The following is a 16,368-nucleotide window of genomic DNA, read 5'->3' as shown; positions in this document are numbered from 1 at the left end:
TCACCACAAGCCAATAATTATAAGACGTTACTTATTATACACAAAACAATTTAATAAGCAAAATAACCACTCATACTTGCACTGTTTGACATCATGCCCCTTACTTTATGGGGTTTCATCCTGACGTCTCTCCTCTATCTCTCCATAGGCTTTCTAAGATCCTAAAAAATGCTCAATCTTGGGCAGATTGTCATATTGTATTAATACATGGATGATCTCGGCAGATAGTCATTTTTAGATCGGCTATTAAACCTTAGCTATATTTATATTGTAATGAAAAAGTAGCCACTGATCCGATTAAATTAACGTGTTTGCCCCCATACTTCAATAATCGGTACTGGAATTTGAAACTTTGACAAGTGGACCCCTAGTAAACTATGTTGGAATTTAAAATTCAGCAATTTTGAACCTTAACTAGTACAAAATCCAAACTCCATGAACAATTACTGGTTTTTGAACTTTTAATAGTGCAAAATCCAAGAAAATTCAGGAACTATTTATGATTTTTGAATTCATATTATAATTCAGCAATTGTTAACCTTTAAATACAAAATTTAGAAATTACTGAATTTTGAGCCTTTGTTAATGCAAAATCCATGAATAATTTCTGATTTTTGAATTCACATTATACTACAGCAATTTTTAACCTTTAAAATATAGAATCTGGGGAAAATTACTAGTGTGAATCTTTATTAGTGCATAATTCAAGAATTATTCATGGTTTTTGATTCGCATTATACTTCAGTAATTTTTAACCTTTAAATACAAAATCTTGAAAAAAATATTTAAAGCTTTACTAATGCAAAATCCAGGAACGATTCATAAGTTTTGAATTCGCAATATACTTGAGTAATTTTTAACCTATAAATACAAAATCCAAGAAAATTATTTATTTTTGAACCTTTACCGGTGCAAAATCCAGAAAATTCAGGTACGATTCTTGATTTTTAAATTCGCATTATACATCAACAATTAAGAGCTACTGGTTCAGGTCATTTAAACTTCAGGATCCATTACTGAATTTTGAACTTATAAATATTCAAAGTCCAGTAACTGTTTTTAGAGTTGTTCTGTATTTTAGATAGGGGTATTTTTGTCCTGACTTATATTCTCGTATTAATAAGTGGCTACTTTGTCACTACAATTTAAAATTGAGAAAATTTTCATAAATCACTATTGTGTACAGCCAAGTAACTCTAGTTTGCTTAATTACTATTCGTAGCTACCGTTAAATTCGTTACCAGCCTATATCACTTGTATTCAAACGTGCAATGAGTACAGATTGTGTCAACTATATTCGTTTATATTCGTTCGCTCAATAAATATAACTTGCATCAATTGTATTTATTTGCGCAAATGTATTTATTCGCTCAATAAATACAACATGTATCAACTGTAACCAAGGCAAAATACAAGTGTATAGAAAGGATACAGCCTATATCGATTATATACAAGGGTGTCTGCAAATTATACAACTTGTATCGATTATATTCGTTCACGCAACGAATACAACCAAGGCAAAATATAGAAATACAGGAAAATAAAATGCTCTTATTGAGAGTCAAACTCAAGAACTCCGGTAACTAAGTACGCTCTAACCAACTGTGCTATTAGAGCTTGTTACTTTTTTGTTTTAATTCAAAATAATTAATCTCATGTTTTAGGGATTTGCTATAAAACTCAAATATAGCAGCGAATGATAAATTTGCTGAAAGTATAGCTATGAATAATACATACAATATATGTGTTTGATGTGTCGCGTAATTTTCCCGTTAAAATATGGCTAAGCTCTAATAGCCGGCCTAAAAAGTGGCCAACTACTTAATACATGCTTCATTGGGCTAGGCCCAATAAAGAACTAGAAGGCCTATTGTGAAAATTTAAAGAGGGCAATCAGGTAAATGCACAATATTCTGATTATTGGTATGATTAAACAAAGGCCAGAAATAATGAGACTTGTCTCTCTCTCCATCTGAAAAAATATTTGTTTCGCTCTCCATTTGAGTCCACTCCTCAAGAAGAAGAAGAGAAGAAACTTTGGCAACGTTTGGATAAACTGAAAAATGGCCTCTGCTTGGCAGATTTGTTCTCAGTACTACCACAATAGAATTGCTCTTTGCTCTATATCTCCTACTCTTCCAATTTTTAGAAAACCAAACAGGGTACTGAATTCAGCTACCTCAAATACCAAGATCAAGTTTAAAGTGAGGGCTCTAAAAGAGAAAACAGAGGAAATTAACTCTGCCGAGGAAATCACTAAGAAATATGGTCTTGAAGTTGGTCTTTGGAAGGTAATTCTTTTTCTTCTTCATTTTCTTTCCTTTTTATTTTCCCTTTTCTTGTTTTAGTTTTGTGGGTATGTTTTAGATTTTTTTAAACCAGAATTGGGAAGTGAGGGAAAAAAAAAAGAATTATGGCATCTCGATCTGCGCGGGTCCGTGGAGGGACGGGACCACAAAAGTTAGTTTTAACTGCATTTTTACCGGAGGCTATTTGCAGGGCTCGATTCGGTGACCTCCTAATTATACGACAGCAACTTTACTAGTTGGGAAAATCATGTTTAAAAGAATATTAATTACAAAAAAAAAATGTATATTACAAGAAATTGTACTTGTTTGTTGGAAAAAACTAAGAAAAATTGGTAAAGTTCCTAACATTCATTTACGGTTCTATATTTTATTCTTCCCCTGCCCAGAACTCCTTTCAAAAGATTTTTTTAAGGAAATATTTTAGTTTATTAAAGTAGATTACAGCATTGTATTTGAAAATAATATTGGTAGATGATTGGGTAAGAGTATGTAAGCAATAAAGCTTTTTGTGATTTAAACTTGCTTGCAGATATTTAGCTCAAAAGAGGAAGGAGAAGAGGAAAACAAGGAAAAGAAATCGAAAGGGGATCAAGCTAAAGAGCTTTTGGCAAAATATGGAGGAGCTTATTTAGCAACCTCCATTACTCTCTCCTTGATATCATTTACTCTTTGTTATGCTCTCATTAATGCTGGTGTTGATGTTCAATCCTTGCTACAGAAGGTACACTTTTCCAAAACTCAATAGTCTCTTTGGGATTAGATTTTGTCCGAAGGAATTAGTAGAAAAAGGAAAGGAATGGAAATAAACATAATGTATTTATGCACCCATGGGTGTGGCTTAACGGCCTATGAAACTGGAACAAAAACTATCACAGACTAGGATTTTGAATACCAGTAGGGGCAAAAAATAGGTGATTCCTTTCCATCTAAGTATTGGTGAGCAGAGTTAGTAGGTATTGTCGAGGGGACACATGGACCCTATGAAGCGTAGGTTGGCCCGAAAAGTTATTATAAAAATTTATAGTCCCTCCTTTCTAATGGATGTAGTAGAGTTTGATTAAGCACGGAGTTTAAGAAAGTCTTTTGAAATTTGTAGTCTTGCCATGACATTTATGTAGCTATAGAAGTACATAAAATGGTAAATTTAAGGTTATATTGTTTTCAAATATAGAAATATGTCATTACGATTGACTCAAGAAATATTGCCACGTAAAATGGAACATATGAAGTATAATATGTTACTTTATGACCTTATAATTGCAGACAAGTCTCTATTTTTGGGGATCATTTTAACTATGGGAACTCATATATATTTTGCAGGTGGGAATTTCCACAGATGAGACTGGGGAGAAGGTGGGAACTTTTGCATTGGCCTATGCTGCTCACAAAGCTGCATCACCTATTAGATTTCCACCTACTGTTGCTCTAACACCAATTGTTGCTAGTTGGATTGGGAAAAAAGCTGATAAAGAGTAGACTAGGTTCATATTGGACACTCTTACATAATGTAATGTGGCCACAATTTTGCTGCAGATGTAATATATGTTAATAAATAATACAGGTTACCTTACTGGTAGCTCATTGTTCTTTCCTACCTATGGCAACCCTGTTGATAAATGCAAAACTTAGCACAGTATATAACCAGAGATATAGATTTTCACCAATATTCTGTTGTTCTTCTCAATTTTCCAGCTGCTTAGGAAAAGATCAACCTTGTAGAGATCAACATTTACAGCTAAAACATGCTGAAAAAACACGTATAATAATACTTGTATAAGAGCCCATTGTGCATCCAATTTGAGAACTTGGATGCTAGAAAAACTAACTCCAGACATGTTGCAATGTAAAAGACTGCAGCAACTAAAAGATAAAACCACTCCAAGTAGAAGAATAATCTAAGTCAATACATTACAATCCACCTAATTGTACTGTTAGAGCTAAGAAGAAAGCCATTAGATGATAATACACAAGCCAAGATTTGTACAGCTTAACCTACTAAGTATTGTCATTACAAGTCAATCTAAGTGCATCAACTATACAATCAACAGCCGGCGTGAGTCTTGCAATTTCTTGAGCCTCGAATGAAAAAGCTCCTGGTTGAAGAATTTCTTGCAACTTCTTTCCTATAAGAGTTCAAATGGCTGTACAGAGGATTTAATCTAATTGAGAAGCTCTTATTCGAACTAGAACCAGCATCATCTTGCTGATGAAGCATTCATCTTTGAGAAAACTAAGCCAGGGCATCCACATAAACACCAACAAGTACCATTTAGCACCCGGTAGTATTAGCTGCAGAAGGTACTTCAGTTGTATTGGTTGGTGGAGTTTCGGATCGTGGCGTACTGACATTAGCGATTGAGAAATCCTCTTGTATTACATCCAACTCGTTCCAATCAATAGCAGCTATTTCTGAGTTATGGATATTCAAAGAAGTAAATTCAATAATATCAAGATAAGCAGAAAACAGAAATCAGTAGGATACATTCTGTCCTCCACATGTCAGTGATGCTAACATCAGCGTCTGACAAAAGCCAGTAATCTGCTTCATTCTGTAAGATGGAAAACAGTTAGAAACTGAAAATCATAGTGATATAAATCCTGAATTTTATCATAATAAATAAGATTGTCTCTGAAACATCTCTTCTTAGGGGAAGGCAAATAGCAAATGTTTTACGGGTCATGTTTTCCTACTTCTGCTTGGCATTCAATAACACTGCATTTATGTAATGCTCATAAACGGGAGGTTGCAAAATTAGGAGTTTACAATAATGTAATGCTCGTAAAGAATAACTTACCTCAACATCTGGAACAATCTTCATGATTCCAGTCATGAAGTCTTGTGAAGTACCTACGTCAGAGCACACGTTTTGATTTTCTTTTTCATCCATCCCAATATCAACTTCTCTGTTCTCCTCAGCAGCCAATGTCGCAGTTGCATTCTCATTCAAACCAGATGTTGAAGGCACGCTTGGCGGTGCCTCAACTGCATTTATCTCTTCAAACTTCTCCTCAAATTGACTAAATCAACACAATGCAAGTTTCTATAAAGTTAGAAATAGTTATCCATAGAAAATGTTGAAAGCTTATAAACATCCCTCCCCTTCTCTCTGGCCCGGATTCATATTTGGGTTTCTTTGATCAGTCTATTGTGTTAAGAAGCAGCAAAAGTACCTGACAAGGTAAACATCTATGGGGCCCATGGTGCTCCGTAATGCTATTCTGTATCTTCTTTGTGGATAATCAACAGCCTGCTAGAGGCAAGAAAGACATGCTAAGATATGTGGAAGCGCGAAGCAGTTATATAATGGTAGACCTGCTAGGAAATAGGAAAATTTTGCTGTATCTAAAGAGAGAACAATTACGTCATCAGGATCTGGGACTTCTAAAGTAGTGCCATGTGGAGCTTTGATTGCTATCAATGTTTTATTCTGATCAAAGCAATCAATTTACAGCAGAGCATCAGTCTATTAATGAACGCTGGATTCAGAAAGAAAAGGAATGGAAAAGCGGAAAGAAGAGTTAAAATATACCTGGAAACAAGGTAAGCTCTTGATATCATCTTCAGTGACAAAAAGCCATCTTGTTTTATAGAAAATTTATGGATGACAGAAGTTAAGAAAGAAGAGGAAAAAGGTAAGCAGAAAAATCTATGGAAACGCGCATGAGCAGAACTTTGTGCAGATGTTACTCATAGATGCTACCTTTGATTATCTTCATCTTCACTCAGGTCCCTCAATCGTTCCTGCGTTTCTCTAAAAGAAGCCAACAAGACCACAATATCAGCTCAGAAATGAAGCATAGCAATGATGGAGTTTTGTATTACAGGCAAAGAAGCTACCGTATCTGGTCATCTAATCTACGCTCTTCAATCGTCAAATTTTCCACATCTCCCTGCAAGGGTAGTACAAACTACCAATAAGTGCAGACCATGACACAAGAAGTATCCATATTTTTATCATTCCAATTTCATAGATATTCAATATTTAAACTGATACTAGCAGTAGCAGGTGAATATAAGTTAAATAACGTGAGCATTCTTTAGGGAAGCAGATACAAGTTACAATTAAGACCACTAGAATGCTTAAAAGAGTCGCTTTGCGAAAACTATTTCCACTATATTTTGAAGAGACTCGGGGATATTCTTATGAGTATGATCCCCTTTGCTCCGGCTACTTCACTTTAGACTGACAAATGTGACAAAAAAAATTAAAAAAATACATCAGCGGTCGGGGTAATGTTCCTCACCTGTAAACTTGCAATACTCTCATCAGCTTCTCCTGGTTTTGAGACATCTAGACCCCTACATAATAATGCAAATGATATTTTAACATTGTTTCCTCGAATGATCTCGAGTCACATAAACATCAATGATGAACTACTAAGCAGTTTATTTGAATTGGATGTGTATCTCTCCCCATACTTCCACTGAATCCTGTTTTTGAGTTTCTTTTCTATCAGACCAATGCCTTCCAGGACATTTGTGATATCATATATACGCCTTTTCTGAACCTGTTAGAAGAAATAAAACACTTAATCTGGTAAAAGACCTCATGTCACCGGCATAATAGCATCAATGTGAAGATACCTCTAATGTATCAGCAGCTTTATTCAGATCAAGCATACCGTCTTCTGCATGTTTGATTAGATTGATGAACTTCTTTGTTAAAAGACCTGAATAATAATTAAGAGATATTGTCATAAGTACAGTTTTACTACATAATTCTTCTGTATAATAGGCAATCGTGGTGAACTATCCTATAAATCGCAACAGTCTACGCACTTTAGAACAACAATCCAGACATTAGAGAAATAACAGATTGAAAGACAAAGTAGTAATTATGCCATTGAAGTTTTAATTTACCCAGGGAGCTATCATATCGACAAGGACCAACTGGGGTAACATTGCCTGAAGGGGATCCTGCAAATTCAATAACCAAAAGTTAGAACTAGTAATTTTCTGCTTTTATAGATAAGGTTGGTCTCAGCAAAGTGAACAAGAAAGATAAGGATTGTGAGAGAGAAGGGAAGGGGGGACAGCAATTATTATAAGGTACTGGCTTACGGAAGGGAGTAAGATTACTATACTGAATGCTCCTTGGAAAGTAAAATAAGTACATAAACATTTCAAAGAAAAACTTTTACATCGAAAATCCTCACCAACATTGGGTGCAACAGCTTGAGAAGAAGATCTGGCTTTCGAAGTCTTGGGAATTTTCTGTGTGTTTCCAGCTTTTCCAGACATTGGTGTCTGCACAGGACTGTTTACATTAGCATATTCAGAAACTGGGTTCTGGTCACCAACCCCCTGTCCATAATTTGCTGCCGCACTCTTCCGCTTCAGTGGCTGAATAAGACAATGAGTCCCCAAGTTCTATCAGTAATTTATTTAAAGGATTTACTACAAATCGTGTCTGAATAAGAAATTGATATATAAATATAAACTTGTGGATTGCAATCATTTCCATTGAGTCAACTATGAAGGCAGAAAACTAGAATGAAAAGTCTGTATATTTGATGAGCCTCCAATGGAGTTTATATACAAAGGAAGTAACCAATTGTGCTAAGCTAACTCCTAGAAGGTAGGAAAATATAACCAGTACAAAAAATAAATTAACTGTAAAAGCTAAAATCCAGTGGATACTAAACTATAGCCTAAAGTTACTGAACAAAGACCCATTCAAACCTAACAGCAGTAGTACATGCGCTATTACGCCCCCTCAAGTTAGGCTTGAAGATACAATAGAAGCATGCGTTGGAAGGTCGGCTTGGACAATGGTTTGGTGAGTGGATTCGCAAGTTGATCAGCAGAGTGGATATGCGATATGCGGACTTGGTTACGAACAAAGTGAAGATCAACCTCAAGGTGCTTCCTTTTTGTATGATGTACTGGATTCTCAGCAATGTAAGTGACCCCAAGGTTATCACCAAGTATTGTAGGAGCAACAGAGAGCGTCACATGAAGATCTTTGAGCAAGTGTGATCCAGTTTGTTTCAGACAAGGCAGAAGCAACGGCACGATACTCTGCCTCAGTGGAGGAGCGAGAGCCAGTAGGTTGCTTACGAGAACACCAGGAGATAGGCGTCGTGCCTAGATAAACAATATAACCAGAGATGGAGCGGCGATCATTGATATCACCTGCCCAATCGGCATCAGCATATGTATACAGAGCCGTTGAAGGTTGTGGGGAATTACGAATACCATGCTGGGATGTTTCTTTAAGATACCGAAGGATCCGTTTAACTGCCTTCCAGTGAATCACGGAAGGAGAGGTGTTGAACTGAGTTAGCTTGTTTACCGAATAGGTGATGTCAGGTCGGGTAAACGAAAGGTACTGAAGCTTACCAAGCACAGATCTGTACTCTTTGCCATCAGTTTTGGGTGCTCCGTCATCAAGCAGTAGTTTCGTGGACGTGCTCACGGGTGACTGAACACCTTTGCAGTCTTGCATCTGAGTGTCATGTTACACCTCCTGTATATACTTAAATTGACTGAGAAACAAACCGTCGGCATCCCTGTATACCTCAATGCCCAAGAAATAGTGCAGTAAACCAAGATACTTTAGAGAAAACTTTTTCGTGTTGGGGAGGCCAGGGAAGATGGATTGGATCGAGAGGCGATGCTTATGCCTCTTCTTTATCGATAGGATTCCCATCATTTTCAGTCTACGGCGAAGGAGACAAGGGCGAGGCACCGAACATGTTCTACCCTCAACCTCCATCCGTCATTAGTAATCTCAATTCGCTTTTCCTATTCACTAGTACACTGCGCGCTACAACTAGCAGCCCCTTTACTAGGTTGGGAAAAGGCTAGCGCGCTAGCGCGCAACGGCTGATGAAAAGCCAGCAACTTGTTAGGAGGACTTTCGATAGCTGGCTCGGCCGAACGGAAGTAATTACATGTTGAATGAGTGTTTCATTACTGCTGTGAGTATGAGGTCATCCACATATATCATAACATAAATAGTAACTCCCAGATTGTGCAGAACAAAAAGAGAATTATCACACTGCGACATTTGGAACCCCATTTGAATCAATGAATCAGTGAGTGCATCGTACTAGGCCTTAGGAGCTTGTCGAAGTCCATAAATGGCCTTCTTGAGATGGCAAACATAGTCGGGATGATCCAGATTTTCGTAGCCGGGAGGTTGTGACATATATACATCTTCATGAAGCTTCCGCTGAAGAAATGCATTGTTAACATCTATTTGATGTAATGCCCAATTATTATGTACAGCGTGAGTACTGTCCGAATGGTGGTGGGTTTAACAACCGGATTAAATGTCTTGTGAAAATCAACCCCAGGCCTTTGGGTGAACCCTTTTGCAACTAAACGTGCTTTGTACCTATCAATGGATCCATCAGAGTTAGTTTTAATTCTAAACAACCACTTACAAGGGACAACGTTTCTGGTGCGGTCTGGGGGAACTAATTCCCAAGTCTGGTTTTTCATCAATGCATCAAATTCAGCATTCATAGCGGCTCTCCAATTTGAATCTTTTTGTGCTTGCTTGTGAGTTACAGGTATTGGATGTGCTTCTGGCTGGGAGATTTGCACAATGTAGTCAACGATCTTTCTTCTTTTGAAGATGTTGTTTTGAGACCTCGTTAATACACGATTTGGCTCTATTTGTGGAACTTGAACAATGGGATCAGTGGGTCGGGACAAACTGTGTGATGAGTTTGGGCGACGCCGATAAACGTGAGTAATTGATGGTCGGCGAGTGGAGGAGATAGGTTGAGTAGAGGGGGAAGGGGTTGGCTCCGGAAGACGAAGTGGGGTTGTAGGTTTTCAGTAGCAGGTGATTGTTGTACATTAGAAGCAGAAGATAAAGAAGCAATTTGAATGTTACCTGGGTCATGAGTTGCAAATTGATCTGGCTGTGGGTTGTTTCCCTGTGCGGCACGAAGTGAGCATACATCTTGGTGTGTATCTCGCATCAACGGAATAGTGGGGGGCAGCGGAGTTATAGTTGGATCAACTGTATTTAGTGGTTGACAGAAAATAGAAGGATTACTCTGATCTAAAAGAGTTTCCCAATGTAAAGATGAGAAGTTATGTTTTAACTGAGAAAATATATTTTCAAATGGAAAAATATCTTCTAAAAATTTTACATCCTACGATAGAAATATTTTAGAACTCGTGGGTTCAAAGCACTGATGCGAATGATGAGTGATGGAGAATCTTAGATAAACACAAGGTTTTGAATATGGTGCTAATTTATTTTGGGCATATGGCCCGAGCCATGGGTAGCAAAGACAACCAAACGTACGAAGAGAGTCATAAGCTAGTTTCTCATTGAATAGAACTTCAAAAGGTGACTTGTTACCAAGTGTGCTTGTGGGTAGTCGGTTTATGAGATAGGCTGCATGATGGCAAGCAAATGTCCAAAAATTGGATGGTAAAGCAGCTTGATGAAGTAGCATTTTGGCTGTCTCAATAAGGTGTCGATGACGTCTTTCAGCCATGGCAACCCTTTGAGGTGTGTGTGGTGGAGAAACAAGGTGTTGTATACCATTGGAGTTGAGGTACGGTTCTAGGATTTGATATTCTCCTCCTCCATCAGTGTAAAGGGTGAGCCATTTTGTGACCAAAATGTTCTTCAAGCACAGGATGTATGCTTTGGAAAAAAATTTTAACTTCACTTTTGTTTTTCATTGTGTATAACCAAATGTATTTGCTATACTGATCAACAAAAAGACAATAGTATCTCTTTTTATCAATTGAAACCACTGGAGAGGGGCCCTATAGATCGCTGTAAATTGTTTCTAATGGATATTTGTTGCACAAGGTGTTTGCATAAAAAGGAAATCTGTGAGCTTTATTGCAGCAACAAGAATTACAATAAGTAAATTTGTCTTTCAAAGAATATGGAATACTGAAACTATTTCAAATAGAAAATAGAACTCGAGAATGAGGGTGGCCCAATCTTCGATGCCACAGATGTAAAGAAGGGCCAGCAATGGCGACATTGATGGTAGGGCGAGACAGTGACAGTCATTCGTAGAGTCCTGCTTTATTCGGGCCGCACAGAAGAGGTGTTCCCGTAGTCAGATCCTTCACAAAAAATTTAAAAGGAAAAAATTCTATTGAGGTTAGGTTGTCTTTGCAAAATTGAAAAACAGAAATAAGCTTGCGCTTGATAGCTGGAGCACACAAAATATTAGAAAGATTGAAGTCATTATTTGATGCATGTAAATGAGTAGTACTAGTTTGAGTAATTGGAATCGCATTACCATTACCCATTGTTACTTCCTCAATCCCTTTGAAGTCTTGAACATTGTGAAGGGAAGTAGTGACAGAAGAAATGTGATGAGAGGCACCTGAGTCGAGAATCCAGGGGTCACTTGGTGGTGTTTGTGCAACAAAATTTGCGTTTGCTTCAAAGTGGTTATGGGAACGTGAGCGACACACATTTGTTGTATGGCCAAAGTGGTCACATAGTTGACAGCGAACCCATGGGGGTTGAACAGATTGGTTAGGAAAGTTGCACCAGTAGGGATTAGCGTTTTGATTGGACTGCCTATTTGGGGTACGCCAGTTGTTATTGTTTGGTGGGCGTCGATTGTTGCGTGGAGTTGGTGAAGAATTCGTGACGCGTTGACCAACAACTGTTGTGACTTGTGTGGTAGTTTTCTTAAGGTCCTCATGTTTGAGAAATATCTCATGATCAAGGAGCTTGTCAAGAAGTTTCTCATAGCTGATTGGAGAATCGCGTGCCTGTATGGCTGCGGAGATCTCACGAAACTCTGGGCCGAGTCCGCTCAGCATTTTCACCACAGTTCTTCATTAGCGACAGGAGAACCTGTTGTGGCAAGTTCATCAGAGAGAGATCGAATCTCTCGCAGGTATTCAGCAATCGATTTGGTGTCTTTGGTGACCCAACTAAGATGGTGACGGAGACTAAAGATGCGAGTTTGCGATTTGTTTGCAAAGGAAGTATGGAGTTGATCCCAGGCAGATTTAGAGTTGGCTGCAGAAGCGACAGTGGATGCAACGGTGGCATCAACAGAGGCCGTTAGAGCATTTTGGATCAGTTTATCTTGACGAAACCAATCCTTATACTCCGGGTTGGGCGTCTCACGGCTGTTGGTGGTCACTGTTGTCGGAGGAGATGGCATAGAGCCATCAAGATGACCATAGAGGTCATGACCATGGAGTAGCATGGCAATTTGGGCCTTCCATGTAGTGAAATTATGGCTGCAGACAATTTAATGGGCAACTGAGATGATGGGTTGAATTGGATTAAATGTTTGAACACAGTGGTGTTGTCAGCATTAGCAACTGGTGTAGAGGAACCCATTTTTGCAGAGGGAAAAAAAGAGAGGATCTTGGATAGTTTACTCTTAGAGTGTTGTTTTGGCTTTGAGACCATATGAAGGCAGAAAACTAGAATGAAAAGTCTGTATATTTGATGAGCCTCCAATGGAGTTTATATACAAAGGAAGTAACCAATTGTGCTAAGCTAACTCCTAGAAGGTAGGAAAATATAACCAGTACAAAAAATAAATTAACTGTAAAAGCTAAAATCCAGTGGATACTAAACTGTAGCCTAAAGTTACTGAACAAAGACCCATTCAAACCTAACAGCAGCAATACATGCGGTATTATCAACATAGGCTAGCACTGATTTTGCGATTTATATTAACAAGGATTTTGCATAAAAAATGAAAGATACTAAGTGCAAATTATTAACAGTTCAAATAATATGTGAAAACTTGTCACAACGCACTAGTTATTAGGTGAGTCCTACTTAGATCCTTTAATTTTTATATTGGCTTGAGGAGAAAAAAATTAAACCATAGTTAAAGACTGACTGATGTTCTGAAGCATTATCCGGATTGTAGTGACACGTAAATGACAAAAAGAAGCTTCACAGAGAATAAAAAGGAGAAGAACTGACTCAGATATTAGGTAGGAAAATATAACCAGTACAAAAAATAACCAGTACTGACTCAGATGTTCTGAAGCATTATCCGGATTGTACAAAAAATATTTTCCTCCTAGAAGGTAGGAAAATATAACCAGTACAAAAAATAAATTAACTGTAAAAGCTAAAATCCAGTGGATACTAAACTGTAGCCTAAAGTTACTGAACAAAGACCCATTCAAACCTAACAGCAGTAATACATGCGTTATTATCAACATAGGCTAGCACTGATTTTGCGATTTATATTAACAAGGATTTTGCATAAAAAATGGAAGATACTAAGTGCAAATTATTAACAGTTCAAATAATATGTGAAAACTTGTCACAACGCACTAGTTATTAGGTGAGTCCTACTTAGATCTTTTAATTTTTATATTGGCTTGAGGAGAAAAAAATTAAACCATAGTTAAAGACTGACTGATGTTCTGAAGCATTATCCGGATTGTAGTGACACGTAAATGACAAAAAGAAGCTTCACAGAGAATAAAAAGGAGAAGAACTTACTCAGATATTATTCTTATGTTAACCTAGAAAACTAAGCTTAAGCTAGAGGAACTCTCGTTCCTAAAACTTTAGTCCTTATAACTCAAGCAAAACCATGCTTGTGAACCATCTTGAAAGTCTCTAAGGCACACTCAATTTATCAACAGAAATACGGAGGAAAAGGGGAAAGGAAACACAATTCCTAGTTAATATATACAAACACATTAGGCAATCTTGGACCTTGAAATTTCACCTGCAACTACTCAAATGTGATTTAGATCTTGACCGCCAAAACAATATGAACTTGTTTCTTCAACCTTCGTCTAACTGATCTATTTTTTCCTACATCATTATTGTTTTGAGCTAGATGAATCCTGTGATGTGCTTTTTTCTTTTACACTTTCATACTTTAAACAGAATGGAGCTGCAATTAAGATGATAAGAGGGCCAAATGAATATTTGGTGCGTAGTGTCTGCAAGCACAAGAAAAGTACAACCTTTGGCATGGATTATTCATCAAACTCTATGGAAGTACAGCATCCATAAAATCAAAAGACAAACTAAATGAGGAAACACAAAGATGAGAACGTCACTGCTGAAATTGCAAAACCTCTAATCGAGCCAAGAAAGATTACAGCTTTCATAGTTTAAAAAAGCAAAAATAAATAAATTCATCAAGCACCTTCAACCCTATTAAACTTAAGCAACACAAACCACACTTTGTTTTTCCAATTGGAAAACGCAAATTGAGGTCAATAAAACTAGTTTGACCACGTGATATCCAAAATTCAACAGCAGATTTTACATAACCAGAACCTTTTGATCATTTACACCACAAAAATATACACAGTATAGCTTTAGGGGTCGTTTGGTATCATGGATAAGCAAAAATAATATTGGGATAAAAATTTAGTACCACCTTATCCCTTGCTTGGTTACTAATCCAGGATTAAAAATAGTATCGGGATAACTTATAACTGCCAGAGGTGGAATAGTAATCCCAGGATAAGTAAAATTAACATTAACAATCTCAGGATTAATACAACATACCAAACAGTCAATCCCTGCATAACTAATCCCATGCTAACTTGTCTTCAAACCAAACGACACCTTAAAGCAAGATCTCCAGTCAAACCCACTTCAATACTTCGCTTAAACAGCACAAAACCTCAACTTTCCAGCCAAAAATCTTAACGAGTGATCAATAAAGCTACTTTAAACATTTAATACCCAAAATTCAACAGCAAATTTTACACCAAAGGTGTTCATTTATCCCATATAAACACCTATCATATTACATCATTAAGGCACTGAAGACTTCACTTGAACAACACAGACCCTCAAATTTCCAGCCAAAAATCTTAACAAGCGATCAATAAAGCTATCCTTAACCATTTAATACCCAAAATTTAACAGCAAATTTAACACCAAGACTAATCATTTTATCCTATATAACCACCTATTATATGACATCATTAAGGCACTAAAGACTTCACTTAAACAACACAGAACCTCAAATTTCCAGCCAAAAATCTTAACGAGAGCAATCAATAAAGCTATCTTTAATCATTTAATACACAAAATTCAATAGCAGAATTTGCACAAAACTGTTCATTCATCACATTTAAACCACCATATAACATCAGTAAGGCACTAAAGAATCAGAAAGAAAGCTCACAGGAGTCTTGACAACAATTCCTACAGGAGGTTCTTGAGAAGAAAAATGAACCGGGTCTGTGGAAAACTGGTGGTAATCACCAAAAGCCGGTTTAATAGAAGAGAACTGAAGCTGACGCTTCAAAGTTTGTTGTTGCTGCTGCTGCTGTTGGGGTTGCATGATCTGCTAAGTTCTTGATTTTTAAATAACCACAGCTGAGAAAAATCCTAAAAATTCAATCTTTCAAAAAATTTAGTAACAAAAGTAGAGGAAAATTTGATGGAACTGAAAACCTTTTTTGGTTTTTGAGTTTAAAAATGCTACAAATTCAATCTTTTTCATTTTTTGGTGGAAATAAGGGAGGAAAAATTGATGGAATTGAAAACCCTATTTTGGTTGTTGAGGTTTTGGGTTGTGGTGGGGGGTAGGGAGTGGGAAAAGATGGAATTGGAGGAGAGGGAAGGAAAGGAATAGGAGAAGAAAATGAGATCTGATATTGGGAGAGGGAATTTAAAAAGCTGGAAGAGAGAGAGAAAGGGGAGAAAACGAGGGAAAGAAAAATGAAGGAGAGAGGAAGAAGAAGAAGAAAGGAAGGAAGAAACAAAAGAGAGGAGGGAATTTGGTTCGGCTATATGTGTGGATTGTGGAGGGAAGGCGCAGCTATTTGTAAATATAGTACTCATTAAGAAATTAACTAGTATAGGTACCCGCACCCTCAATTTCAAGATTTTGCTTGTTATAAAATAATTTTGTAAAGCTTATACGAGAGAATGCTAGCATATTTGGCACACTGATATTTTATAATAACTAGCTTTAGAATGCGCGTGTTATCCATATTAATGAATATAAAATTATACAAAAATTATCAAACTATGTGATGAGTTATAAAATAAGAAAAAAAATTAAAACGTACAAGCTTAATAAAGACTATTAATCATTTTTAGCCAACTTAATAAAGAAAAAAATTATATCACTCAAAAGTATTCTAATG

The 16,368-nt window shown here is 37.0% G+C and overlaps 2 protein-coding genes across 3 annotated transcripts; one reads left to right on the top strand and one right to left on the bottom strand.

Moving 5' to 3' along the window:
* The first annotated feature begins 1,954 nt into the window (after positions 1 to 1,954).
* On the top strand, positions 1,955 to 3,903 carry LOC104247735 (uncharacterized). The gene is made up of 3 exons (XM_009803819.2): positions 1,955 to 2,291; positions 2,839 to 3,030; positions 3,630 to 3,903. The coding sequence occupies exons 1-3, from the start codon at positions 2,064 to 2,066 to the stop codon at positions 3,783 to 3,785; spliced, it is 576 nt and encodes a 191-aa protein (XP_009802121.1). The 5' UTR covers positions 1,955 to 2,063; the 3' UTR covers positions 3,786 to 3,903.
* A 267-nt stretch (positions 3,904 to 4,170) lies between these two features.
* Positions 4,171 to 16,018, bottom strand: LOC104247736 (transcription factor E2FB). 2 transcript variants are annotated; one of them, XM_009803820.2, is made up of 14 exons: positions 15,399 to 16,018; positions 7,467 to 7,653; positions 7,171 to 7,227; positions 6,895 to 6,980; positions 6,730 to 6,818; positions 6,555 to 6,609; positions 6,148 to 6,200; positions 6,011 to 6,061; positions 5,840 to 5,888; positions 5,672 to 5,737; positions 5,481 to 5,557; positions 5,105 to 5,327; positions 4,792 to 4,858; positions 4,171 to 4,712 (listed from the first exon to the last, which is right to left on the bottom strand). In XM_009803820.2, the coding sequence occupies exons 1-14, from the start codon at positions 15,555 to 15,557 to the stop codon at positions 4,579 to 4,581; spliced, it is 1,353 nt and encodes a 450-aa protein (XP_009802122.1). In that variant the 5' UTR covers positions 15,558 to 16,018; the 3' UTR covers positions 4,171 to 4,578. The 2 variants fall into 2 exon arrangements, with proteins under 2 accessions (XP_009802122.1, XP_009802123.1); XM_009803821.2 differs by lacking the exon at positions 15,399 to 16,018 and adding an exon at positions 13,974 to 14,144.
* Positions 16,019 to 16,368: the final 350 nt, after the last annotated feature.

The sequence above is a fragment of the Nicotiana sylvestris genome, chromosome 11, assembly GCF_000393655.2.
Source record: "Nicotiana sylvestris chromosome 11, ASM39365v2, whole genome shotgun sequence".
In the NCBI taxonomy this organism is placed as follows: Eukaryota; Viridiplantae; Streptophyta; class Magnoliopsida; order Solanales; family Solanaceae; genus Nicotiana; species Nicotiana sylvestris.
The sequence above is the reverse complement of the archived record's forward strand: the minus strand, read 5'-3'. Positions and strand labels throughout refer to the sequence as shown.